The sequence below is a fragment of the Xiphophorus hellerii genome, chromosome 5, assembly GCF_003331165.1.
Source record: "Xiphophorus hellerii strain 12219 chromosome 5, Xiphophorus_hellerii-4.1, whole genome shotgun sequence".
NCBI lineage: Eukaryota > Metazoa > Chordata > Actinopteri > Cyprinodontiformes > Poeciliidae > Xiphophorus > Xiphophorus hellerii.
The window spans coordinates 14,493,088-14,519,804 of NC_045676.1; the positions used below are offsets into that span (position 1 = coordinate 14,493,088).

Below are 26,717 nucleotides of genomic sequence, written 5' to 3' on the forward strand. Positions count from 1 at the left end.
GAAATTAAATAATACTAAACATCTTTTCACAATAATGTAATTTACCACTATATAGATAAAAACTAAAAACTGCTTTGATTTGATGGATAAAACAATATTTTAGCACACAACTCTTAACTTGAAAGTTCTATTTATGTGGCCCTCTGGAGTCTAAAAGAGTCATTTACTCATCATGAGTAATTGCAAAATGCAGCACATTTTATAATGGCACAACAGCATGATCATTCTTTCATACAAACGAACATCTGATGCAAAACTGGCACAGTGTTAAAATAGTTCATTGTAGACACTTCATTTAAAATGCCTCAAATTCTTTGTCATACCCAATTCAGTCCTTGAATGGAGAGAGTACCGATGTTCTAACATATGAAGTAGCACAGAAAATGATCTCAAATACATTGAAATGTAAACTAAAATCTGAAAGACTTGGCAGAAAATGAAAAATTAATTTGAATAAATGGAAGAATTGCCAAAAATGGAAGAGGCCGATAGTTCCTGGTGAAGACTGTAGCGCCATGAAGCCGAGCTGCCAGCAAAAAGCCACCAGAAGTCCCATTTTTGATAAACGAGAATGTGCTGAACAAGTTATAATTTGCCAAAGAACACACTGACTGCATGTCAATGTGTTGACTGGGGCATGATGTTTGTGAGGCAAAATCTAAAAAAAAAAGCAAAGGAAATTGGGAATATGGTCCAGATTTTCTGATCTAAAATACCTCTTCAGAGGTGGCAGAGGAACGTTGAGTGTATGCAACACAGATGTTGGGCAGTTTTCAGAAATACTACTTAAATAAAAATAAATGTTAATTCTGTGATTCCAGACAAGGCTAAATCTTCAATCACTTTTCATTATATATGGCAATGCAATGTTTTAAATGTTTTGGTATGTAAGGGAAGCTATTTACAACATTTTTGTCAACATGCAGCTGTTAGACTTAACATACCATTAATCTGAGCTTGTTTTACTCTATTATTTACTAATTAGACAAAAGGTTCAGGCAATTTAAGTAAATATGGCAACTCTATAGTTGGCTAAATCTCTTGTTACAACTAAACGTCGTCATTTATCAACGTAAAAGTGATAAAAGAGCCTGTGCCATAAAGTTGCTTGTCCACAGAAACCTGATTTCCAAACACGGAAAGTGCTTCCTGCAATTTGAGGCATTTCCCATCAGCTCTCAGTCAGCCCGACTCCCCATCTGCAGGCAGATCACATTTTATTGTTGTTGAACAGTCTCCAGCAGCAGGCTCTCCAGTGTTTGGAAATGAGCCGCAGAGATGGTATCTCTCTTCATTTCTATGGTCAGCACAAAACAAAAAAGGCCAGGGAAAAGGTGTGTGAAAATGAACGTTTTATATTTACTCAGTAAGTTCCTTATCTCCAGCTCAAACTGACAGCTTCTGCTGCCAACACCTTCTCACATGTGTTGGTCTATTGTGTGAGTTCCAGCACCTCACTTACGACACGCTGTTAAGTAAAGCTCATATGGACGTTTCTTATGTTTAGAGACAGAAAATAAAAGCATTTTCTCTCCATTTTGTTTGTATAGCTATTTTGATCTTCATCTGTTAGTATACACCTGAATGAGCTCAGTGAATGCATGCCTGGATAATGTGGGCATCATAAAAAATTCACCTTATTTCTTCTCGTACATAATGCATTAATGTTTGGGCATGCAAAGATGCAGAGTTTGTCACACATGCCTACAGTCAGCTTTCTCTTTTTTTCTTTACAGCACAAAGATTTTTCATATTTCGGTTTTAGACTTTAACTTTAACACTGAGAGTAGTTTATTTAGATTCTATGGGATACAACAACGCAAAGTAGTCCATGATTGGATTGGAGGACAAGTGATACATTTCAAAATAAATTTAAAAAGTCCACTTCTTTGTAATTTATTCTTACTGACATATATGTTAACTTGAAAATGTTTATTTTATTCTTTTACATGTAGCATCATAATGTTGTGTAAAAAGACTGTGGGTCATACCCATTTCCAACAAACGTGTGACAATCTAAAATAACTCTTTACACTTATAGCCCACAAACCTCAGCAACTTCTCTTTTTTTTAAATGAGATGAAAAATAAGGAACACAAACGTTCAACGCGGAACCGAGATGCTGTGACAAGGAAATGAGGAAGGTCCCTCTCATTTGCTCATGTCTAAATACTGTCTGTGACAACAGAGACGTTGGCCAATATAGCTTTTATTTCAGCAAATTATACATACACTGTAAAAAATGCATCTGTATCATAACCTAACGCTATAAGAGCTGTGATGACAGTGTGGGGTTGGTGAAAGAGTGGCTACAGTGTCCGAGGTCTTCAAAAGATTTGCATGTTATCACAGTCATAAAACGTGTCGAGACTGCAATGTTGTCCAGTTTCTAAGTGAATTTAAAATCAGAATTACAAACACTGGAAGGAAATTTAAAATAACAAAGAAAAAAAAACAGAAAAAGGGACACTTAGATGGCACTTTTCAGATCTTAACAGTTTAGAAAAATTAAGAATGAAGCCAAATAGTAGAGTAATTATTATAAGTTAGCATTAGCTGATCTCAGGTCTGCATTAATGTGACTTAATAACACACACATCTGAGCTGAGAGATTTTTATTTTACCCTGGAAGAGTTACACTATAAATAGATAGATACAGCAGATCAGATTAAGCTACTGAAACAACGGAAAAGCAAACGCTGACTATCTTCTTCTTGTATAAAGCTGTCTAAACCAAAGCTTCCTCTAGCCAGTGTATATTCTATATAAAACATTTTATATCCAGCAGTGTTTATATGCCCTAACTGGAAGGTATCTCTCTGCATTTTAACTATCTGACAAATTAAAAGAGTGATATAAGCCATAGTAACGCCATCTTAAATGAGAACCCCAAACACATGGCATATCTAAGTCAACGTACTGTAATGTACAGGCTTTAGAGTAAAGCCGTCAGTGATCCTGCCCACCCATCACATGTCCTTACCAGCAAAAAGGCACACCTTACAGCTAAACCCCCACAGCCCATCATGGTGGATCTCAAAAGTCAACACACCGCTGGTAATATGCCAGGTGTCTCTAATGTGGCAAAACTGGACCACGCGAAATCTTTTAAAAACATTTTCCACCTTTATTATGGCACTCCTGTGCATTTCAACTGAAAAACAAGCAAACCCGTGAGAGGAAAAAATGTAAAAATTTAAAAGGGCTACATTAACTCAATTGCATAGGTATGCACAGTGTTAATTTAACGTTGTTAAAGCACCTTTTTGATTTCCAGTCTTCTTTAGGTTGCCCTTTCCATCAGTTATAGTGAATCAGATTTGTCTGTAACAAAGTTTAGGTGTTCTATGAGGATTTTCTCCAAATTTGATGAAAAGACAAAACTAAAACGGGTCAGTGAGGCTCTAAACGCGCTGACAGCAATCCTGAAGCAGCTGCACAAGTTATTGGCAAGTACAGGTTGCTTTCTGCATTTGAAAAGATTCACCTGTGTTCTCTGTCTATTGAAATCAGTAGTAGTAGGGTTACATGATAGAAGCCTTTTCTTCCCATAAAGAAAGTTATAAACTGACTCATTTGACCAAATCCTTGTGGAAGAATGTTTGATCATGTGACATCCAACATAAATTTTGGCCACAATTTCAAAAGTTAATTTTAGCATAAAAACAACATTCAACACCCATAATGAAACACGGTGGTGGCAGCATCATGATAAAGGTGGATAAAGATCCGAAATCCTAGAAGCCAAAGATGAAAAGGAGCTTTAATACACATCCAACTAAAACAAAATTGAATAATCTAGCAGGAGTCCACAATTGAGAATGGCAGAAGCCCTTTGAGTTGTCCAGAAGAAAACTCTGGGCAAATAATGTCAAGCTGTGGCATGTTGAAGGAATCCTGTCAAAGAAGACTAAACACTGTAGCTGCATTAAAAGTTCTTTTCGTAAAATATTAGTTCCAGATTGTGCAGATTAATACAGCTGTTTTTTATCACATTTTCCTCAAAACAGATTTTCTTGTTTATTAGTTGAATTATACAGAATAGTCATAACATATGAAAGTCAATGATTTACTGTAGTCCTTTTTTTTACATCACTAAACCCAGCATTCTAACAGAGATGTGTACACTTTTCATATCCACCATTTATTGTCCAACAAATGTGCATGGCTCTGTTACTTTCTTTAATGTGCAAGAAATTGAATCTGCTATGCTGTGTGCTAAAATCACGCATCTGCAAATATAAAAACATCAACATCATATTTTCTGAACTCTAAGGAGCTTTCATCTGTACACACTTAAGACCTTGTTTTTATTACAACTGCAAGCTCTTTTCTTTTTTTTTTCTTGTTCTTTTTCATTTTGAGTTCCTCAAAGGTTTGGCCTTTGCCTCTACAGACGGAAACAACATTACGCAGTATTAGACATGCTGAGACAAATCTGTTTCATCTCCAGTATTCGGCCTACGACGGATTAGAAAAATAGATAACAATAATTCCCCTCTGCAGCAAAAGAAAAAAAAAAAAAAACATGAGGCCAAACAGCGATTTTTTTTTTTTTATCCTTTCTGAGCCTGTGATGATTTGACTAGATCTGCGTCTGACAGCAGCTCATATTTCTGATTGTTTTTTTGTTATGATTGTTTTGTTGTATACGTTAATTCATCTGCTGCAGCATGTCTAACCCTTATCTTGTTTTTACCACAAAGTTATCGTCACAGTTTAAAAAAATCGAGATCAAAAGAAACCTAACAAGTGCAATATTCTCTTATCTACATCATCAACGTCCCACCTATACACGGGAACATTTGATAAGGATAAAAAGAGCGGACGGATGAAGTGAAGAAGATGGAGGAATGAGGGGAAAAAGGAAATCTCTTTAACAATATGCCTTCAGGCATCAACACACTCAGGCATCGGAGTGTTCCACAAGGACACGAGACACTGAAAGACATGGACTGTCCACTGAAAGGAAAGGTCTTTGCACAAGTGACCAAATCCAAACGAATGGACCGGTTTGTCAGATAGCTATATTCTCTGCTTGGTTGAAATACAAGTGTACACGTATACTTTCTAGTTAAACAGGAGGGAAAAATCTGAAACCGTTTTCTAAAATATAGATTTTTTTTCTTTCCTTCAACTGATAGAGAAACAATACACAGAGAATAGTCTGTAGGCTGTTAGTATGATGAATTATCTGCCTGGGGGGAGGATTCACCTAGAAACGTGCAATTTGACCAAACATACAGTTATTTCATTTTCTTTTTTCTGTCATTTTATATAATGTATATAATTATGACAAATATTCATCGTTTTCATCATCGTCATCGTCCTCATCTTCATCATCCTCGTCGTCCATACCTGCCTGGTCGTTAAGGACGAATGAATCTTCATCGTCGTCGGTGAAGAGAGAGTCACCGCTGCCCAGGTCCCCCGAAGACTCCAGAATTACACCTAGAACAAAAAACCGATCAAAAAAGAAAAAATCAATCACTTACATAAAAGATTGTTTACATAGCATAAGTGCATCACTGATTTGTGAAAATGTTCCCTAAATGTTTGAGTGCCTAAAATGCTAGTAATTGAGATTAGCTTGTCAATGAACAAAACAGTTTGCAAATAGCTAGGTACAGTTTTTTATTTAAAATTGAAATCTGATTAGGTTGATTATAAGATTATTTCATAAAGCAATTGCCATCTACTATGGGAAATGAAAGCATTATTTATCACCATTGGTTTTCAGTATTGCACTCCTTCAATAAACTGTTGGGTGATTTAAATGTTATGTTCTAAAAAAAACTCTTTGTACAGACAGTTTGTATTTTTTAAATTAGCTTAAAAGAAATACACCTTTGTGTCCAAAATGAAAATGAGTTCGACACCGATTATGTATGTGATCTAGCAGACGGCTAAAAAAAATGAAGATCAAAGGTAGCAATCAAGTTTTGCTTTTCTTTTGACATAAAAATGAGACTTGCAACCACAACGTTTCTGTCCATGTAAGTATACTTACTTAGCTGCAAGCAGCTAACTGTAAGTAAGTCACTTAATTACAGTTACTTAAATGTAAGTAATGTTGCTTACAGTTAAATTCAAAACTTGTGTATAAATAATTTTTGACATGCCTTGTAGACAAAAATGCATATAAAAAAAATATTTATTTTTGATTTTATATATGATATTCCTTCTACATTGCCTCATTATGTTTTGATATTTTACAGAACAAAATCATGTCTTCAGCCATTACCCAAGCGCCCTGAATATAAATATAGACACATTAATTGGACAACATGCTTTCATTTCTTCCACCAGCTCAGAAACCTGACGCTGTGTTTTCCAGCATTTTGCATACCACAGTCTGCAGGACCGTGAGTGCGTGAGCTCGCCACTTCGTTGCCAAAGCGATCCACACACCAACACTGGCCACTGCTGCTGTGACATTGGTGTGGCCTGTAGTAACCCTCCTCGTCACAGGAAGGCAGATACTGACCTGCAGATTTGAGCAGAAGCACACAGTAAGCAGGAGAAGCAAAGTTTTGGGTGAATTTGTTCACATGAGGGTGGCTTACCAAGTAACTTCTTCCCAGCTTGTTTTTTGCTGATGCTGGAAAGCTCTGCTTTACATGGGGAATCTGAAAGGGAGAGACGGGGACATTGGTAACAAGCTGCAGAGCTACGTACCTTTTGTTTTGATAACGATTTTCCTCACCATGCTGCGTCCGCTCTTGCAGCTGCAATGAGCGAACCATTGTTGTTCTTTTGTAACAAAATATATATAGATTCTCGTCCTTAGTCAAGCAAATGTTTGACGCAATGTCTTCAAACTGAAAATCTTGAATGCATCGTAGTATAAATTCCTTCAATTTCAGAAACAATTTTTTATTGTGCTTTTTCCAAATGATTTTAATTAAAAATAGATTTTTTTTTCATTCAAATGTTTTCTTAAAACCTTTTTAACAAAAGGGGTTATTTTGGCGAACATACGGAGATTTTTAGATGAGTTCTTGTTTATTGGTGAGTCTCCTTTATCTTAACTAAACACACCTGATCAAGATTTGTTTTTTTACCTGGTTGAAAGAACTTCAAAATATAGAGCAATCCTATATTTAGAAGCTGCAAAAGGCCTGAGACGTTTTAGTCTGTAGTTTTATTGAAACACAATGTGTCAATACATTACGCTTGGAGAATTGAAGAAGATTAGAAAAAAATTATTAAGAAAATGGTTACTGGAGTCAGGCTTAATGAGAGGAGTAATTTTTCATGACTCAGGTTAAGTTTATCACAAAAAGTTCTCAGGAGTCACATCTGAGAAATGTTCATTCAGCCCTGAACAAACTGAAGGTGACCCACCTGTATACCTCTGGAAGCCTGTGCACCACTCAGAGCTGGTTATGACTTTGTCGGGATGCGTATCAGATGACTTGAAGAACGCGTCGGAGCACGGCTCGTTCCTGTCCAGATACAGGCTCTTGATCTCTGACTGGTCAAGCTGGAGGTCAAAGTTTGTGTCCAGTCGGGAGAACATCCAACCCAGAGGGTCCTTGCAGATTGGTGACGTCCCAACGTCGAACTCTGTGAGGAAGTTTAAAGATGTGCTATGGACCGTCTACGTGAGCATAAATGTCCTGACTCAGTGAAAGTGTGTCGTGACTCACTGTTCTTCTCCGGTTTTTGGATCTTGACTCTCTGGTGGTTTCCGTTCTCGTGCAGCACTCTGAACCAATCTCTCAGGCGACTCACCACCTCCTTCAGATCTGATTCACTGCACACTGTGAAGTGTTATTGATTTAAACTTTAGTCTCATTCTATGACTCATTGATAAGCCTCATTAATATTAACAATAAAAAACGCTTTTGCAGAAACTTTATGTAAGTTTTGTTGCCCATAGAAATGACATTTCCAGCTGAACGGTGTACCTTTCTTCTCTGCAGAGCCCTGCTCAGGTTGAGGGGGACAAGGACACATGCCAGGGCACTTTACGGAAATCTTCTTTCCGGTGATGCATGCCTGGTAGTCTAGCTTACACTGATTAAAGGGAAACAAAGACAGAAGCAGCACCAGAATGTGAGAAGAGGAAATTAACAAATGATGGGAGTTATAGGGTGAGAGTTGAGAGAAATGATGCCCATTTGAGATGTGCCTCTAGTGGAAAGGAGGCCTGGCAGGAGGCAACATAATGCAGTCAAGTCAGGTGTATAGTGTCTATTGGTTTCAGGAACCAAACGTGGCATTTGTAGTATATACAGTACACCGTTGCAGTTTACATCTAATGTACAGTGATTGTACATTAAAAATGTATGACATCCGTAGTCAAACAAATCTACAGATGACACCCACAGAACCTGGTAACTTTAGTTGTCAGGCTCCTCTCCTGTGGAAACAGCTCCCAGTTTGAGTCTGTGAGGCAGAAATCCAGTCTAATTTTAAGACTAAGCTTAAAATGTTCCTTTTGATACAGCTTATAGACAAACCAGTAATGTTTGCCCAAGTGGAGGAGTGGGAGAGAAGAGGTAGGTAGAAAGTACGGATCAATCCGGTGGGGGAACATAGTCCAGAAAGTCAGTTCTCCCTGCCTGTCGCAGGCCTCATTGCAGGTGTTATAATCCTGCATCAGTTCATCTGTTTCTTTTTGTGTATCTGGTCTGTGTGACTTTCAGTCGGTCATGGCAGACAGCTAAACCGTACTAAGCTGTGTTCTGATGGAGTTTTTTCTTTCCACTGTCACTATGTGCATGCTCGATATGAGGGATTGCTGTAAAGTCAACAAACACAATATGCTCGTTCCAGAGGAGTGAATGTTGCAAGTCATTGATTGAAAACCTTTAAGCTAGGTTGAATAATGAACAGAACTGTTTGAAAACTAGGATAAATTGGAACATATGTGTGATTATTTTGAAATGACTTTCTTGATATGACATTTGTACTGAGAAGATGCCATCTAAACAAACTGACTTGAATTTAACTGAATTACACATAACCCTGAACACACCACTTCACTGTGAAACATAGTGGTGGCTGAATCATGCTGTGGAGGTTTTATTCAGCAGGGACAGGGAAGCCGGTCGGAGTTGTTTAGAAGATGGAAGGTACTAAATACAGGGCAATCTGGTTAATGACTGCAAAGGGCTTAGCATACAGCCAGGATATTGGACATTAAAGAATATTCATCTGCTAGAATGATACAGTCAACATTCAGGACTAAACCGTATTGAGAACCTGTGGTACAACATTAAAAACTTAGATTTACAGATCCTCTCCATCCTGTCCTGAGACTCTTCACCAATTTTATAAAGATGAAAGAACAAATATCTTAGTCTTTCTCTTTATGAATTTTATAGAGAAATACCCCAAAGGAATTGCAGGGTGTTGTCGTGAGAGAGATTAGAAATACTAAGCTGGTTCAGATGTGGTTCAACTGCAACAAATATAAACTAAAAATTGCTGCCCTTGTGTACAAAACAGAACAAAAAAATAACAGAAAGCCCAATGAGTGCTGAAATGAGAGGGTACCTTAGTGGAGTAGGTGTGGCCATCACTTCCACAAACAGGCGAGGGGTGAACCACAGGACATGGCTTGCACTTCGACCCAGCACTCGGGTGCAAATTGGCATCTTTAAAACTGGAGGTGACAACCAATAACATAAAAAGATCTTTTCACCAATCGGTTGTCACACAGTCTGCATTTTCTATCTGCAATGTAATGTCATGTTCTTCGCGATGGTTTTAGACTTGGAACAAGGATTTGGTATTTGTATATGATTACTTTTTTATTATTATTATTATTATTTTTGATTGATTTGCTCTCCCAATGTCCTGGGAATTGTGTTGCTGCTAAGAGAGGGAAATGAGGTCAGTGTGGTGTTACTGTTCTCTGTCCAGTCTGAGGCATCCCAGACTCAAACACACACAAACAAAGCCCATTCATATCACTTGGCAGCACTTTATGTCCGCTGAAAGTTAGTGCCAGCGCCTGGGTAACTGGACCAAGCTGTAATGTCACACAACAGTCACAAGAGAGCCTGGCAACAAGGAGACCAGCTGTAAAAACTAAAGAAAACAGTTGCTTTAGTCATTGAAACAATTGAGAATGGGATGAAATGTGATGAAAAACGGGACATAAATTCAACTAATGTTAATATTTTATTCACTCCTATTTCTTTTTTAAAATGTGCATTTTAGAACTTCATCTCTTTAGAAGATAATGTTACATTTGAAGTAAAGTAGAGAATATACAAAAAGAAAATGTTTCCCCCCCCTTTGAGATTTCTCCTGTTCTTGTTTTTTTAGCACATTTAAATAATCATCAGGCCATCAAGAAAAAATTTATTCCAGACAAAGATAACCTGTGTGATAAAAAACAGTTTTCAAATAATTATTAAAAAAACTAAAAAACTATTTTCATGACAACTGAAGGTAACATATCTACATATGAAAAATGAATGGAAATCAAAACAATGTCCTTGTGAAGGTACAAAGGCGTAATGTGGGGGTGTGCGTGTGTGTGTGTTTACCTAACTCTCCTCTGGCTGACACATGAGGCAGTCTTGTAATCCTCAGCTACACACACCTTGTGACGACTGCATTTGATCTTCAGGCAGGGGTCTTTGGCTGGATCAAGAGCTACAAACATAGAACAAAGTTGTATGTGATGAGAACCCTGTAAAGTGCATTTATGTGTGCACACTGCAACAAATTGAAACCTCAGAGTTTCCTAGACAGCAGTCGGCAAAAGCCTGCGAGGGTAAACAAAGAAAAAGGAAAAATCCTCCACGGATACACTTTCCTTTTCCTTTTCCTTTTGTTCTTTTAATGCAGCATCAAAGCTTTTGGGTTAAACTGTGTATTGTTTCTTTTTACTTTTTAATATTTAAGCAACATGAATTTATGTGAGATCTGTTTGAGTTTTTGTTTTTATTTCAGTCACTCTTTCTTTGTATGTTACTAGCTGTCTCTGCTGCCCTGAACAGAACACCGTAACACTGTTAAATATTCTTAGAGCTAAAAACAGATGGTCCTGGTTTTAGAGGTTACTTTTGATCTTACAGCAGCCTGAACGTAGGAGAGTTCTTCATGTTTTTGACTGATGGATCTGATCCTGTGTAAATTTGATCAAATATATTATATATATAAGCTGATTTTACATCTGATTCTCTGGGAGATGGTTTGATCTCGGTAGATACAGTTTTTGATCCAATGTCAACTTTAAGCAACAGACCTAAGAGCAAGATCCAAAGCCATTGGCTGTGGTCAGGACAGTCTGCGAATGACCTCTACTCGAAAGAACCTTACTGTAATCTCAGAGCAGCTTTGGCAGATTATCCTGCCTCCATCCTCCAACGCACTACCTAATGCTATTGTTTCCCTGGCCGTGTGTGTGTGTGTTTGCGGGGGTGCGCGTGTGTGGGGGTGTGTTTGACGATACACTGATAAGTGAGAGGATATGTTCATGTCCTGGTGTGCCTGGATGAGCGCAGGAGATTACCACTGTCTGTAATACAAATAGCAATGAGATGATCAAAGAATAGAAAATCCTCCTGGTTTTAGCTGTTTGGTGCCATTAAATGAAAAGAGTTTTTCTCTTTTCGTAGGAACTTCTCCATCCGATCCCCACTATCGAGTCAAGATGCCCAACAGAATGCATCCTCTCCAGCCCCCAAGGACCTGATGTTGTTGCACTGACTGTGATTTAATCTGCGTCCACAACCTGAGCAGCTGATTTAAAAATAAACGCAAAAAACCATTACATTTTTGTGTCCAGGTTTGTAAAACTGTATTAAAAGGCTATGCACATCATTTAATTGACCTGGGTATTCCCAAGAATCTAAGGATTTTTACACACATTCACAAAAAAATGACAGTTCCGACTGCAGCGCTGTTTGTGAGAGTCATGTGACTTCCTCTGAGCGTTGTGATCAGACAGCAGCTGAAACAGCAGTCTATAAATTTGTCAAGGTTAATTGCTAAACCTCATAAACAACTGGAAAAGTCCACTGAAATATGTTATGAGCCAAATCATCAAAGAGTCATGTCAAAACAGAGTGAAAACGTGCAAACGTTATCACTAGGACAAACTGTTGCAGGTGAAAACTTTATTAGGAGGAGCAAGTTAACTTGTTAAGAAACAAATGCTAATGAGCTGCATATCTAAGGTGAAGTGTTGTGACACAGCTTAATCTGGTTAATCCTCATTTAAAGAGCACATTAAAGTTGTCCTGAACAAACACCTGTTTGGACAAAAGACTTGTTTTCTGGCAACAATAATATAGTCTTATAAAATTTCTCAATTTGTAAGACTTTAGATAAGCATTATATTTTAGCCTTACCAATCACACCCACAAAATAACTTGGAAAGTTTATTAATTATATTCAGGTTTGGATTATTTTTTTTCGTTGTTGAAATGTTCTGACTCCACCTATAGTAGCAATTTTTGCTACCAAGACATATCAAGTTTGGAGTTCAAGTAAGAACTTTAAGATACATCCATAGGCAACATAGAAGCAATGTATCATAGTTGTAAAATATATCTTTAACCTGTCAGCCAGTAATCTATGCAACATTTGATGATCATCAAAAGCTGCTTCTAATCCATTTGCATTATATTTGTAATTCTATGCTTGCAGAAAAAAATTATATTTATGGGCCCAAACAATTTTTTTCATGACATGTGTTTATCATCTACAGTACCATCTTGTGTTATAAAATTGGCATTTGTTTTCAAATTCTGGGAATTTAATAACACCTGCAACTCGAATGATGTTAGTGAAACCTCAGAACAATTAGAGGTCAGTGAGCTTCTCTTGGTGTATTTTCCTTTTTTTTCATTGTTTCATTACATAACTAAAGCACCCGGGGCTTTGCTCTTTCTCATTCTCACCCACCTTGATCGAAGGGCTTGGATGGAGTCCATGTTCCAGGTTCCTGAAACACAGTTAGTCAATAAGCATAATCAGAAAAATGTTCAGAGAATATTCTGAGAAGGTATTACTGTTCACTACAAGCACAACAATATAGGTCTTTCAATGCAGAATACCAAAAATAATCATCATACAAACCTCAACTTCCTTTGGGAGAAAGCATTACAAAGACAGAGAACCAGGAATTAATTTTAAAACATAGATATTGCCTTATAAAATAGGCATGTGGCTATCTAGGAAACAAAACCACACATGCTACTGCATTATGTATTGTTGTAGCAATAAGTGTTTGCAGGATTATAAAGTGCTGGTTTGAAACTAGCTGCTCATCATCTTCACTTATGATATGTGTTAACTTTTAAATCTTTGGGAAGAATTTGGATTACTTTTTACAAGAAATTAGCCAATGTAATTGCAAGATTTTCATTCTAGGATAAATATGTAAAATGACACACATATTTCAGGTTTCAATAATTACACTGGCTCTTTTGGACACGTGTCTTTTGACCTTGTGTGATTTATTAAATAAAAGGAATTCGGCTAACTAACTAACCTTTTATTAACAAAAATAAAACATTTTAATCTAAAAAATATACTTCAGAGCTCTGTAGTTGTGAATAGAACGTTGAAGGTAATATGAGCTAAAGGAATGTAATTCTTAAGAGTAAATAAAAGCAATGATCAGGTCGCACTAAACAAAAACAACTCTTGGTGTGGAGGTTTCAGTCATGAAACATACTGGATTTGGAAATGCTGGATATCTCACATTTAAGAGATGGATCTACGTTCTCTTTGGCAGACACAGACATTGCTGCTTGCAGTTACTAAAACCATATTTTACAGCAACAACTCTTTATTATGCAGTGCATTACTTTGCATCAGAGAATAAATAATGAATCATCACTTATACAGGAAGGTGAGGAAAAATATATTTAATGTTATAGTTCTTGCAGAGAAATCAGAATCATGTAAAAAAAAACAATATGACAATATGCTGGCAGGTCAGAGCTTTACAAAATCAGAGATTAGGAATCGGCCACAAAGTTCTTATATTGATCCAATAAATTGTCTGTATATAATCGATAAAGCAGCTGGCAGCTAGTGAAGGTACAAGGGGACTCGGGTAATATGAGCTGGGAAAGGAGCTCATTAAGCATCCTTTCAGTTAAACTTTAAACATCTGTAAGCCTGAAACTGACTCTGAGCTCTAGCAGGAATAAAGATAGCTCTGGTGGTCTACATGTTACTAAACAAAAGCACAAATTGCTGTTTCTAGCAAAAACCTTCCAATAATGAATTTGTTAAATAAAATTTAAGAGGACATCTAGATATTATTTTTAGTAGAGTATTTGATAATAATCCCTTAGATTCTAAAGGACTGGATATTATTATTGGATTTTTTGGGGAATGTCTTTTGGGGGGAAAAATGACATCATCTGTTTTATTGTCATTTCAGTAGAGAATATTGTTTTTAGTTTCTAAGCGTCAGTGTAGGCTCTGTAACATTATCAGGATTTGGAGGGATATGTAAATCAGTTTATCATCAGCAAGGATTTGATAAGATACAGAGCTAATTTGCTGCATGAAATGGAGGAAAATGAATCCTGTACAACAAAATAAGAAAAGGGTCCAAATAATCATCTCTGAGACATAATATGTGTTATCATGGCCTTTCTAAAATTATAGCCTTTTTTCTCATTTACAATACAATTCAGTAAATAACTGCACTTTGGACACTTTATAATCACTAAGACCAACTAACATACTTCCTTTTGCCATAAACACACAGACAACATTCAAACACAATCTTACAAACTATTATTGACAACTCCTGACTTTCTGAGAGGAAGTGTGTAGAACTTCTGAACAGAGAGCCGAATTCAGGTCCACATGCAGCAGAACTGAAAATGTGGTGCAAGTCGGCCTGCTGACAGGTACACAAGATTTATTGTACCGCTTTTTATTTGCAGGCTTGTGCTCTTGTGGGTTTCAGAGTTCCTGTGCCAGATGCTTCAGTTGATAAACTTGTTTTTAAGCTTGTTTCTGAGGACTTCTTACTCACACAGCATCAGTCTGAGAAGCAGCAAATAAAGCCGGGAGACTCCTCCAGCCAGAGTCATCTGGTATGGGACTGAATGTTGGTTGTACCCTTTCCCACTGAAGATAATAGCCATATGTTGAATTTTGTAAAAGGCTTGCAATATAAAAGCTGGAGAGCACATTGAGGTCTGTTGTGATCTGCTGGAGGCAACTTTTTTTGGGCTTCCTTAGAAACTACTCTCTGTGGCTAAAAGGACTTCAAATAAAGAGAAGGATAAGGACAGAGTCAGCACTGCTCTGACTTTAACAAGATGGAGAGGCCTTGATCTCAGATCCCACTGCTATACTTTAACATTCTGAGGTTCTCAGCTCTGCTCTTTAACACACATCTAAACGCACACAATGGCTTTCTAAAGTGCACAGGTTGCTGTCAAACTCCCAGGCTTTTGTCATCTGAAAAAATTAGATCCTGATAAATCAATGGGAAAAATTCCCATCCTGAGAATTCAATCACACAAAATTGTTAGGGATGAATTATAGAAGAAAGCCTCAGATTCTTGTTGCTTGAGTGAGCACACGTCTGCTTTGTGCAACTTTTCATCTCATTTCAACATTAGTTCTTCTTTGCTTCATACCTAATATTAATTAAAGTGAAAGCAGAAAAATAAAAAAAGTTAGGCATGAAGGGTTGCAAAGGATAAAATTGCAATTGTACAAAAGTACCAGTCATGAGAAGTGTAAATTCTAAGCCATTTTATGTATATATGCCAGGGTGTGCAAAGGCTTTTGAGAGTCAATGTAACACTCATCATCTGACATGGATAAAAAAAAAACTTTAAGAGCCTTTCCCTCCATGTTTTCCTTTACATATGCTCACTGCTATATTCTTTTAAACCTCTTCAGCATACCTATGAAATAGAGCTTTATCAGGTGAAACATTTGTGTAACTAGATGCTTCACATAAATCTTCCCTGAGGTAGTGACTCAGTTCAGTGCCCTGTGACTGCAGCCCTGCAGTCTAAATCTGGAATGCGTCAAGGTGAGAGATTTGCTGGCTTTTAATAGAGGGCCGAGCCACAGAGAATCCCAGCAGGTGCTGGCTTCTGATTCAAATGTAAAAGGGGATTATGAAATAGTGAACGCTCAGTTGTTTAGCCCAGTGTGAGTTCAGACGTCTCACTCCAAATACGTTTTGTCTATCTTTGGGTGCCTTCACTGTGTTCTCTACCACAGAGATAGGCTTTTCTTGTTTCTTCACAGGTCTCCATTGTTTCTGTGTTTATCATTCACAGTCAGTCACTCTCATGCATACTTGCACGCAGTTTGCCTTCAGAAGTTCTGAGTCCCATTATTCTCTGACCCCAACATGCTCAATACTTAGGGATGGTGCTACTCCACTCTTAACCCTAGTCACTGATAAAAGTTTGATAGATAAATAAATAAATAAAGCATTCAACCCTTCAAATTCCTTTAACTGTTTTCAATACAGTTAAAGTCTGACATCCAGGCTGCTATCAGTGCAGCTTTTCATACTTGGTGATTTTAAACTTTGGGGTTTAAGCATTTTCAATTTTAGGTCAACAGTGGCACAAGAACTGGAAAAACGTTACATCAGAACAGCGGTGTACCACAGTACATAAATATGCATTGTATGTATGTATAATGGAGAATGGGGCAATAACATTCAGACAATTATCAGACTATTGCACAATTTAATACAAGTTTGTGGGAGCTGCAAAGAATTTGACTGTAAGCATATGAAGTGTGAAAAAGCCATGACACTATTAAACCAGAAAAGCTTCATATGCTTTGAATGGTTTCTAAGTAAAACCTAAAGGCAGCCAAGTAAAACTACTGCACTATGAAGCTCAGAAGGCTTTGAAAACATAAAACAATGGCGTCTAAGGAAACTGAAGTAAACCTTTTAAGTTGGGACTTGGGTGAGGAGGGTTTAAAATCATCATATTTCTTCAATGAAATGCTCTGCTTCAAATAATTCTGTTATGCACAAACCTACTTGTTAATATCAGATGTTTGTTTTTTTTAAGTAAAGTTAGGTTGGCACAATTATTTCTGCCTATTAATCTTTATACAAGAATTTTTCCTCCTAAACTATCCTGGCTCATTTTATTTGGACTCTCTGCTCTGGATCCAAATAATTAGTGGCCCCTTACAGAAGTAGGAGCAGAAATTTACTTTAAAAGTTTATGACTCTGCGATGGACTGGCGACCTGTCCAGGGTGACCCAGCCTCTCGCCCGAAATGTTAGCTGGAGATAGGCACCAGCACCCCTCCTGACCCCGCTAGGGACAAGGATGTACAGAAAACTAATGGATGGATGGAAGTTTACAGCTGAAATTAAAATCAGGATTGGTAGGTCAAAATTGACCTCTCCTGCAGCAGAGTTTGTGGAGTTATAAATATGCCCTTAGTTTCGGCTTTGAATGAACTCACTGTTTTCCTCTCTGCTTATAAAAAAATAAGCAGAGCAGAGAGGAAAACTGTGACTTTATCTGGGTGTCACTTCCTTTCTTCCTATAAGGAGCACAGGGTCGACTCCTGTTCTTCCACAGCTCAAATCAATTTCTCCTTTCTGCCCTGCATTGTTGATCTACCTATTCAGCAGAGGCTCCTCTGCACCCATCCCATTCTTCTTTCCCTGCTTACTGTCCACCTATGTAATAAAAAAAAATGCAAAGAAAATGTCTGTTGGTTCCTTTCTAGCTCTGCAGGCTGAAACAGAATAATGAGAACATTGCATTACAGAGGCCGGGCCCTCCAGAGAAGCGAACACAGCAGAAAGACAACAAAAGTGCTTGCGGTCTGATTCCTTAATGGCTTCAATGGACTCATCGGAACAGAACAACGCAAACACAGAAGAACATCCAAACAAACAAATAAACACGAAAGCACTTCCTGCACCCAAATATGGTCCCATTAACAAACCACAAAACACCCAATGTGAGTGCTGGAATCTGACAGCATTAAACACATTAAATAATTGGAGGAGCACTAACTCAACTATAGATTCAAAACATAAATGCAGCATTGAGCACAAGTATTCATACCACTGAAAATTTTTTACCACTGTACAAACATTAGTGTACACTGTTGGCATCTGATGTGATAAGGTTGATAAGGCTTAAGGTAAAACATTATACTGAAGTTGGGTGAAATGGGTACGTGGATATTTTCAACATACAAATCTAGAAGATGTGAGCACTTACATTCAGCTCCCTCTTAGCTAACACTGTGTTGAATCCCCTTTAACCTTTTCTTACAGCTTCAAATCTTTTGGCTTCACACATCTAGAGACTAATTTGTTTGCCCATTGTTCTTTGAGAATTTGGCTGGATGAAAAGTGTCTGTGAACTTCTATTTTTGCTAGAGATTGGACAGATAAAAATGGTTTGATCCAAACAATTCCACTGTAGCTCTGGTTGTATATTTAGAGTGGCTGAATTTGAATTTGGTCTCATCTGACCTCCTTCCACGCGCTTGTTCATGTGGCCAATTTTAAATGGGACTTTCTGTGGTTTTCAGTAGCCCCCTTCACATCATAGTCCCAAAATTAATACCAACCTTCACATCAAACAAGGCTTGCAGGCCATATGACCATTTAGATCATGTAGCTGGAATCGCAAAGGGGGTGCAGTTTACAACCTGCAGCCTTCTTCTGTGGTGGGTTTCTCCTTGAGGAGTTCCCTTGGGGTGAGTCCAGATGCATTCAGCGCTTTAGACACACATAAAGTTGTTGTGCATCAACTTAAGCATGTCATTATCATCATCAGGTTCTACCAGTTTATGATGTTTATGATGTATCTGCTCTGAGCGCTCCTGCTTTGCTTTGTGCTGCGTTACACTAGTTCTGCAATCCCATGTTACACCCTTACAGTTTAAGGCAGATACTGATATTTCAGTTTTAGAGGCATATCAAATACTTCTAAAAAAAAATAACTGAAATACATAAGTGTATCTGAAAGGGACTAATGGCTTCCTCCTCAAAACAACCAACCAAGTGGCTACTTCTCTGATTAATGCACTCTTTGAGCAGCCTCTTAGTTTAGGTGGATGGCCATGTCTTGGTATGCTTACACTTGTGTCACTGTCCTATATTTCCAGACATACACGTACAGAACAAAAAAAAAAAGAAGACTTTCTTCTGATTCAGAGCATGAAAATCAGGAACAGAAACATTCAACGTGGAAACGAAACAGTGTAACACGGAGAACGCAGCTGGTCACATCTGTTTGTGTCCACTAGTTGACATTTGTTGTTCTAACATTGTCAAATGTGAAAAGGGATGTGAAAATAAAGTGAAGCACAACAGTGGGCTCACTGGGTGTGTACAAACAAGAAAAATCCAGGTGTTTCTCACCTTCGCTGGTCTGATTACACCTTTCCTAAATGTACCCCCAATTGCTTCTTGTTGTTTCTAATCTGCTGCTTTTTAAAAAAAAATGTTTTACCAACGTCCAAAAGGAAACCTGCATGTTAAATTCTACTGACTGTTTTTCTTGCTAAAGCTTGTGGCATGCATGCTCGCACAAAATACACGCAAATTCATACCAAGGTGCTCTGAAGTGGAAAAGGCCTCAAGCTCTGTACCTTCCCAACATCATTCACACTCCACAACACAAACAACACAGGACACACACGGACACTAAAAAATACATAAAGAATGGGAAAAAGATTTTAGCATAGTAAGTATAATCTCTTCTAATGAGACTGGCCTAACCAGGGCATTACTTTGTTCTCATGGTAAACCATGCAATCAAGTCTCTGTCATCACTTTTTTCCCTTCATTGCTACAATAATCTTTCTCCTGAGTTTATCTCAGGCCCCAGGTCTCGGCAGCCATCCTAACAGGGCTTACAGTAAGTCAGCAGCCAGGCTTCTATCTTGTGCACTTAGTGTGAGATCCAGTGATGGCTTTTAGAGCAAAATGAAAGCAGCATTACACTACCTGCTTGCTGTATAAACTTTAAGTTGCACTACAGGCATAGTTTCTGCACATGGTGACTACCCAAGAGTAATTTGGGGAAAGACTTGACAAATTTTGTGATTGTGAGGACCATATACAGTATATTGGTTATTAGATCAGCTTTAGCAGCACTGATTGGAAGTGAAAGCTTCATGGAAAGCAAAGGCATGGTAAATAATCTAACTGTAGGACAAAACTGAAGTCAGAAGTTATATAAGTGGGATATCTGGGATTTGTCTGCTGTGTGCTTTACCTCCTAGATTAGAAACTCATTGTAGAGTTTTTCTGTGTCAAATACACAAACAAATTAACTGAAATTAACAAATTCTCTTCATTTGATTTTACACAACTGCTTGTCCACTGTTCCATCTAACAGCAGTGAGGTAGTTTACTTGAAACAATGTCTTGTCATATAACAATAGATGCAAATAAAAAGCCTGAGCCACTTTATTAAATTAATAAAGTGGCTGAAAATAAAATTCATAGTGGTCAGTGTGTCACAGAACTACAGTTTACATTGTGTTTGTGTTTAAAGCTTGTGTCACTCCAATCACAGTCAGCCTTGCACCTCAAGGCTGACTGTGCCTTGAGGTGCAACCTCTACAGAGCGTGCAATGTACAACTTGGCAGTGTTGTGACAGGAGAAGACGCTTTGTTCTATTATGCATGGCGGCATAAATCAGACTGGCATCACTTCCAAGTTTTGCCTACCACGCATACATCTGGCCAGAAAATCAACATTAATATTAGCTTTAGCGATATAATTGTACAAGAAAATGCTAAAGCAATTATCTCGAAAGTTTTATTTGGGCTCTGTTTCTGAAAATATTTCAGCCTCGGCAGCTGTGCAGGGATACAAGTCCAAGTGTCTGCAGTGCTTGCAAAATAAAAAGTGAACATTTTCAAAACCGCTGGCATTTACACAAATACCTTCCACGATGTACTGATATGCTACTGGGTGAAAGACGAAACAATCACTCAGCCGAAGACAGCAACTGAAACAGGAAATGAAAGACACCAAATATAGTCTATTGCTAAGACTCAAACCTCACGGTTAAAGCAAGAAAATGGACAAATTATCATATCTATATACTGCTTTATGAGTACTCACAATTCTTGTCACGTAGGAAAAAGATGGTTTTCTATTTATCATTTAACAAATAAGAGTCTTTCTTTTCAAAATAACTGAAGCTCATTTACATTTTTAGTGCATGTGAATTTTTATATCTCTCATGTCAAATTCTCAGTTTAGCTATACACTTTGGGTCATTCTAAGGCACAAATATAATATAAATATGCTTTCAACCGTTCCATTGTAGTTCTGGCTGTATGCTTAGAGTTCTGTTGGAAAGTGAACCTCTGCCATAGTGTCAAGTCTGTTTCAGACTCAAATATTTCATTGTCCTGTATTTAGCTCCAGGCTTTAGATTAATAAAAGAGGTATATTTAAATTAAAATATTGAAGAATAAACACAAGAACACTTTTTGTTGATATCAAACAAATAAAATAGGAATTTAAATATAAATTCTTAAAATGTCTCCTTTGTTTATCTCATTTGAAACATTGCTTTAATTTAGTAATAAGTAAAGAAAAAACAATATAAACAAGCAAATGCTGTCATTCTTGTACAGCACTTTGGTGCAGTTTTATGCCTGTTTTTAAAGTGCTATATAAATAAATTTGACATTGACATTGACATTGACAAAAAAAAACTGATTTATATCTACAATGAAAATTTTAGCAGCTTTCAAGGAAAACAATCAAAACAATAAAACAGACACTGTCTATGCTTGGAAAGGAAACAAATTTCAATCTTTATGTTCTCATTGTAGACTGTAGAAATTTTCAAAGACAAAAAAATTAATGACTAAAATAAACAGACACAAACAAATTCTAATTAGGGGAGTACTGATCGGTGGTACTCACCAACTTCATCAGAACATGCGCTCAACATAATTTGCAGAGCATGCTACTTTGTTTTCTGTCTGACTTTAAATAGCCAAAATACTTTCACAAGACTAATCTATTCTTGTTAAATATGTCATTCGCTGTGTCTTCTGTTTTTGCATCCTTCAGGACACTCATTTTTTTCTTTTTTTTTCCAGTCATGCTGTACCCTTTACCTGAACTAAGAGGCTGCAGCTGCACAAACATTAGAGGTTAGCTAGTCTGACTGCTACTGTGCTGCATGTGTCAACCTAACTTTGAGTCTTTCTATTCCAGCCATATGATTGTTCCAAAACCCCCAAATTTATGGGGGTTTTTTTGTTTTGTTTTGTTTTTTTATTGAACCATGCATTCTTTTCCTTCAAGTTCACATTTATACTATGCTTTATGTTGGTCTAGAATATAAAATCACAGCGAAATTTATTGAAATCTGTGGCTGTAACATGACAAAATGTGAAAAATACGCATGGCATTTACACAAATAGTTGGGCAAGGGGCTATGTCTGTTTTTCTGTCTGTCTCCTTATTTCAAGAAAAGAGGTAACCATAAATAGAACAGGCACATGGCCAGTAAAATTTACTCTCCAACCTTTTGTTCCTGGATGAGTATTTGCATAATCCAATTTAGGACCAGAGGCGTATCACATGGGTCCACCTGTGCTTAAGGGCTTTGCCGTGGCTAGCAGAGAAAACGTCTGTCCCGACACTAAAGGAGATGAAAAATTGAATAAAAAAAGAAATAGAAAGACACTTCTGTATCTCTCTCTGGCTCTAGAGCTATAAATCCTACATTTGTAGCACACAGGAAATGACCTTCTATTGAGGTTGGTGTGTAGCTTTATTTTCCTCCAGTTCTTTACCTTGTTGTTTCTCTGACTCAATCCAACGACAATTTTTTCTCAAAAAGATGGTTTCAAGGCTTGATGTGCATGCCGATCCTTTTGCTGCGCATAAAGCTCATATTTGTTACTGTGTGTGTGTGTGGGGGGGGGGGGGGGGGGGGGGGGTGAGTACGAGTTGAAGCATGCACTCTGTTGCGCTTGTGGAGCCATTAAATGTGTAGCTAGAGGCATGATATCTTTTTTTAGCAGAAGACAGACCATGTGAAGCACAGAGCAGTAATTTCAATAGTTTTCAACAGCAGCAGCTACTTGCTGAAAATATCTTGAGAAGCAGCATTCAAGACGCCCAGTGCACGAAACAAGGATAACAACACTCCTAAAAAAACCCGCAGCATTTTCTTACTAAATGGTTGTTTAATCGATACAGGAATTAGTGCAGAGGAGGGTGATTAATTGCAGCAAACTGAGCAACAGGACCACATGATCAGAGGTATTATCCGCCAGAGTCTGCAGGAGCATTAATGCCCTAAGTGGCCTTAGCATGCCAGGTTAATGGTGGCTGACATATAGTCTGCTGCTGAGGGCTTTCAGCAGCAGCATAATCAGCCAGATCACTTCACAGTAAATCACTGTTATGCTGAGAGAAGAGGCAAATCACTGGGGAAACATATGTAGGCTACAGGTAGGCCTAATCAGACACTCAGCCTGTAATATTCATTTAATGATCCCACAAGGATGCCATCTCCAAGAGGACATGATCTACTTTTCAGTGTTTTAATAATTTCTTGAGATTTTTTTATATCATTTATACAAAACCAAATATAGAGAAATAATAATAATAATTTATTCACAATATCCCTGTCTTGGCTTACATTTCTTCACAGACTGAAGTTCTAAGGGCCATCTTTGTAGCCAAATTGTAAAAAAGTTGTTTTGGTTTTTTTATACATAATAAGTATTATGCAATAAAAATCAATACAATTTAATTAAGGAAATTGACTTGCAGATGTTTTGTTTCAATTTAAAAAAAAAACCTGAACATTTTGATTAGAACTAAACTGAAGATATTTGTTCAGATAAACGTCAGATATTCTCACTTGTGATGTGTGAGGTCCAGCAGAGAACACAAAGGCTAACCAATGAGACTTACATTGGTGTACTGAACTTGGGGTTGCCTGGTGATGCAAAATTTTTGTTCTAATCCTATTTCAAATGTTTTTATTGTATTCCTACAGAAAACTTTGATCACCTGACTAGTGCAAATAAAACACAGTTTAACCCCCTGCTAGCAAGACCAGTGAGAGATTGCCAAGAGCTGCAAAATTCTCACAAAAAAAATCATTCCATAGTTTGCTTTGTGGTACAGTTTTCAAAAATATGCCAACTTTTAAATTCACTCATGTTTTTAAAACATTAATTAATATAAAAAAATTTTTTTAGAATCTAAAAGGTTAATTATTAATTTAATTAATATTAAATATATTAAATGAATAACGTGATAGATGTGTTTAGCAGAACCAGAATTTAACATAGGAATGAAAATCTGTAAGATTCTCACGGTATGATGACCTTGAGCAAAAATATCACAGCTTCAAGCTATTTACACAAACATTCAAAACACAACTGTATAACATCATCTGATTGTTGCTATTTATTTTCTAGTATTTCTCTTTTGTACAATTGTAACAAGTTGATATTTGCTAGTTAACTAGCCATGCTATCTGTCAGGCTAGCCAGCCCACAACTGGTTGCTTACCAGACAGCTACAGGTCAATTCCCCCTTTTGGCAATTAGTAACGTCCCCCTCCCCCATTTACCCACATGTTCCCCTTTTGTCTCATCCCACATCTAGTTGTGTATCAATGTAGTTGACTTGGATGACAAATATTTTTTTGATTAATTGTGAAGTGAAATACACAAATGGACAAATCCCATGTTTTCTTCTTCCCTGTTTATCTGTCTATCTTGAGTGGTAAATGGAGGACAGGGCTGCTATGTCCTGGAAGGGTCGCCACTCCACCTCAGGGTAACACAGAAACACACATGGCAGAAACTGGCACACACACTCACTGCACCTAACAGCAACTTAGAGAGCCAAGTTATCACAACATGCATGTTTTTGGATGATGGGAGGAAGCCAGAGTATTTTGAGAGAACCGATGTTCATGGGAAGAACATGCAAAATAAAGCAGAAAGGCAGCAGTGCCATGTGTCATCCTGTGGTGATTCAAACATCAGGTAAATTTTTAGATTATATATTATATTATTTTATGGAATTTAACTAAAATCTCGTTTTACACCCTATTTATAATTATACAGGTTCTGATTCATGTTTGGGGAAATTCACTCTTACAAAATATGACTCTCTAATAGAGAAAATGATTATAAATCTTCATTTATCAAAGTACACATAAGAAGTTCACCTGGAAATTTCAAACTGAAGTATCCAAATAAGTCAGGTATCAAACTGGCCGAGGTGCAAATAAACCTTAAACAGACATTTTGCACACTGCGGTATGAAACCTAGTTACCTTAATTAGTTTCCACTACTTGACTCACAGTGTTTTTCACAATTAATGCCAAATGCCTATTTTGTTTTCCTTCTTCTTTTTGACTATAGAAGTCCTCTTACAAACAGTGGACTAGCACAGTGCAGCTGCAGGTGGGGGAGAAGTGGCGCTTACTCTATGGAAAAAACTGATGACTCAAAAGTTTTCTTTAGAACACTATGATGATAAATTGTAATGGTTTTATATCTGTAACTTTTATTAACCACAGTAAGCTGCACCTCGTGACGCTTAAACAAGTGTCAACTAAAACTGGCCTTCCAGATCCAATTCTCCTCAGGGTTCCAGTCAACCTCGGTCCGGCCCTGTCTCTACCTATTTGGGCCCTTTTCGGCCACTCACAGACAGCTCCATGTCTCTGCGGCCTTGGCTACCTCTGTTAAGCACACAGCTTAAAAAAACACACACACACACACACACACACGCCCACGCACCCCCACAAGCAAGGATCCTCCCTGAATGGTTGTTGGTTTGTTCACAGCCTGAGTGAAGAGGCTGATGAACGTGTGACAAACATAGCAGAGGAACCCGTGACGCGTCGCTGAGACAACGAGATGAAAACGAGGAGCGCATGATCTCAACCCAATGCGTGAGACTGTGAGGAGGGGAAAAAAGGGGGGACTTGGGAGGATGGGGGTTGGGTGATGGTAGTGTGGGGGGGGGTATTATCTACTAATAAAACCCTGAAACGTCACTTACATCTCTGAATTTATCCCATCTTCCGGTGAGCCACTTATCATCCAGAAAATTGCCGCTGTCCGAGCGAGCGGAGACGTGCCCAAAGGCGACGGCGCACACACACAGCACGGCGACGCTCAGCATCTGCGGATACACAACAACAAGCGCGGAGAGGAGGACGCTGGATCAAGCTGGAGGACATGGCAACCGCGCTGAAAACAGAAGCGCTCCAAATATGCGACAAAGCCAAATGAATCTTGGTGTGAGCATAATAAAATATATTTTCTTAAACCCACCTTGTCGCAGCAGCTGCTCCTCAGACGGTATGTGCTTGACGCCGCTTTCTATCACAACTAATAGAAGCTCGCTCTCTCTCTCTCTCTCTCTCTCTTTCTCTCTCTGTCTCCGCACCGGCTGTCTGTGCGCAGCAGCGGGCGGGGGCGCGCAAGGCACCGTACGCGTGCCCGGCGCTCCGTCTCTTCAGTGCGGAGGTTTACTACTATCATTCTATCGCTACACCGATTCACTCTTAAAAGCCTATTCCTCGTTAAAGGATACACGGCAGTCGCGTTTAATTTAAAATATGATTCAAAACTAACAGACGAAGCAAGTTGGAAAAAATGTGGAGATTTAAAAAATAAAAATAAAAAAAAGCTACCATTCACTCAGTAAAAGTTTGGATTTCCTTTATTATTGTTCTGCTTTGCTGTGTTTTGCTCCAAATCCCAACAGGGACTGGGTGGGCT

General features: G+C 37.9%; 1 protein-coding gene across 2 annotated transcripts; it reads right to left on the minus strand.

The window, feature by feature from the left end:
• Positions 1–2,189: 2,189 nt before the first annotated feature.
• On the minus strand, positions 2,190–26,400 carry spock3 (SPARC (osteonectin), cwcv and kazal like domains proteoglycan 3). 2 transcript variants are annotated; one of them, XM_032564000.1, is made up of 12 exons: positions 26,268–26,400; positions 25,993–26,115; positions 13,051–13,059; positions 12,877–12,916; positions 10,509–10,617; positions 9,508–9,616; positions 7,914–8,022; positions 7,653–7,766; positions 7,348–7,569; positions 6,567–6,629; positions 6,350–6,487; positions 2,190–5,451 (listed from the first exon to the last, which is right to left on the minus strand). In XM_032564000.1, the coding sequence occupies exons 2-12, from the start codon at positions 26,113–26,115 to the stop codon at positions 5,291–5,293; spliced, it is 1,197 nt and encodes a 398-aa protein (XP_032419891.1). In that variant the 5' UTR covers positions 26,268–26,400; the 3' UTR covers positions 2,190–5,290. The 2 variants fall into 2 exon arrangements, with proteins under 2 accessions (XP_032419891.1, XP_032419892.1); XM_032564001.1 differs by lacking the exon at positions 13,051–13,059 and having other exon boundaries at positions 26,268–26,399.
• Positions 26,401–26,717: the final 317 nt, after the last annotated feature.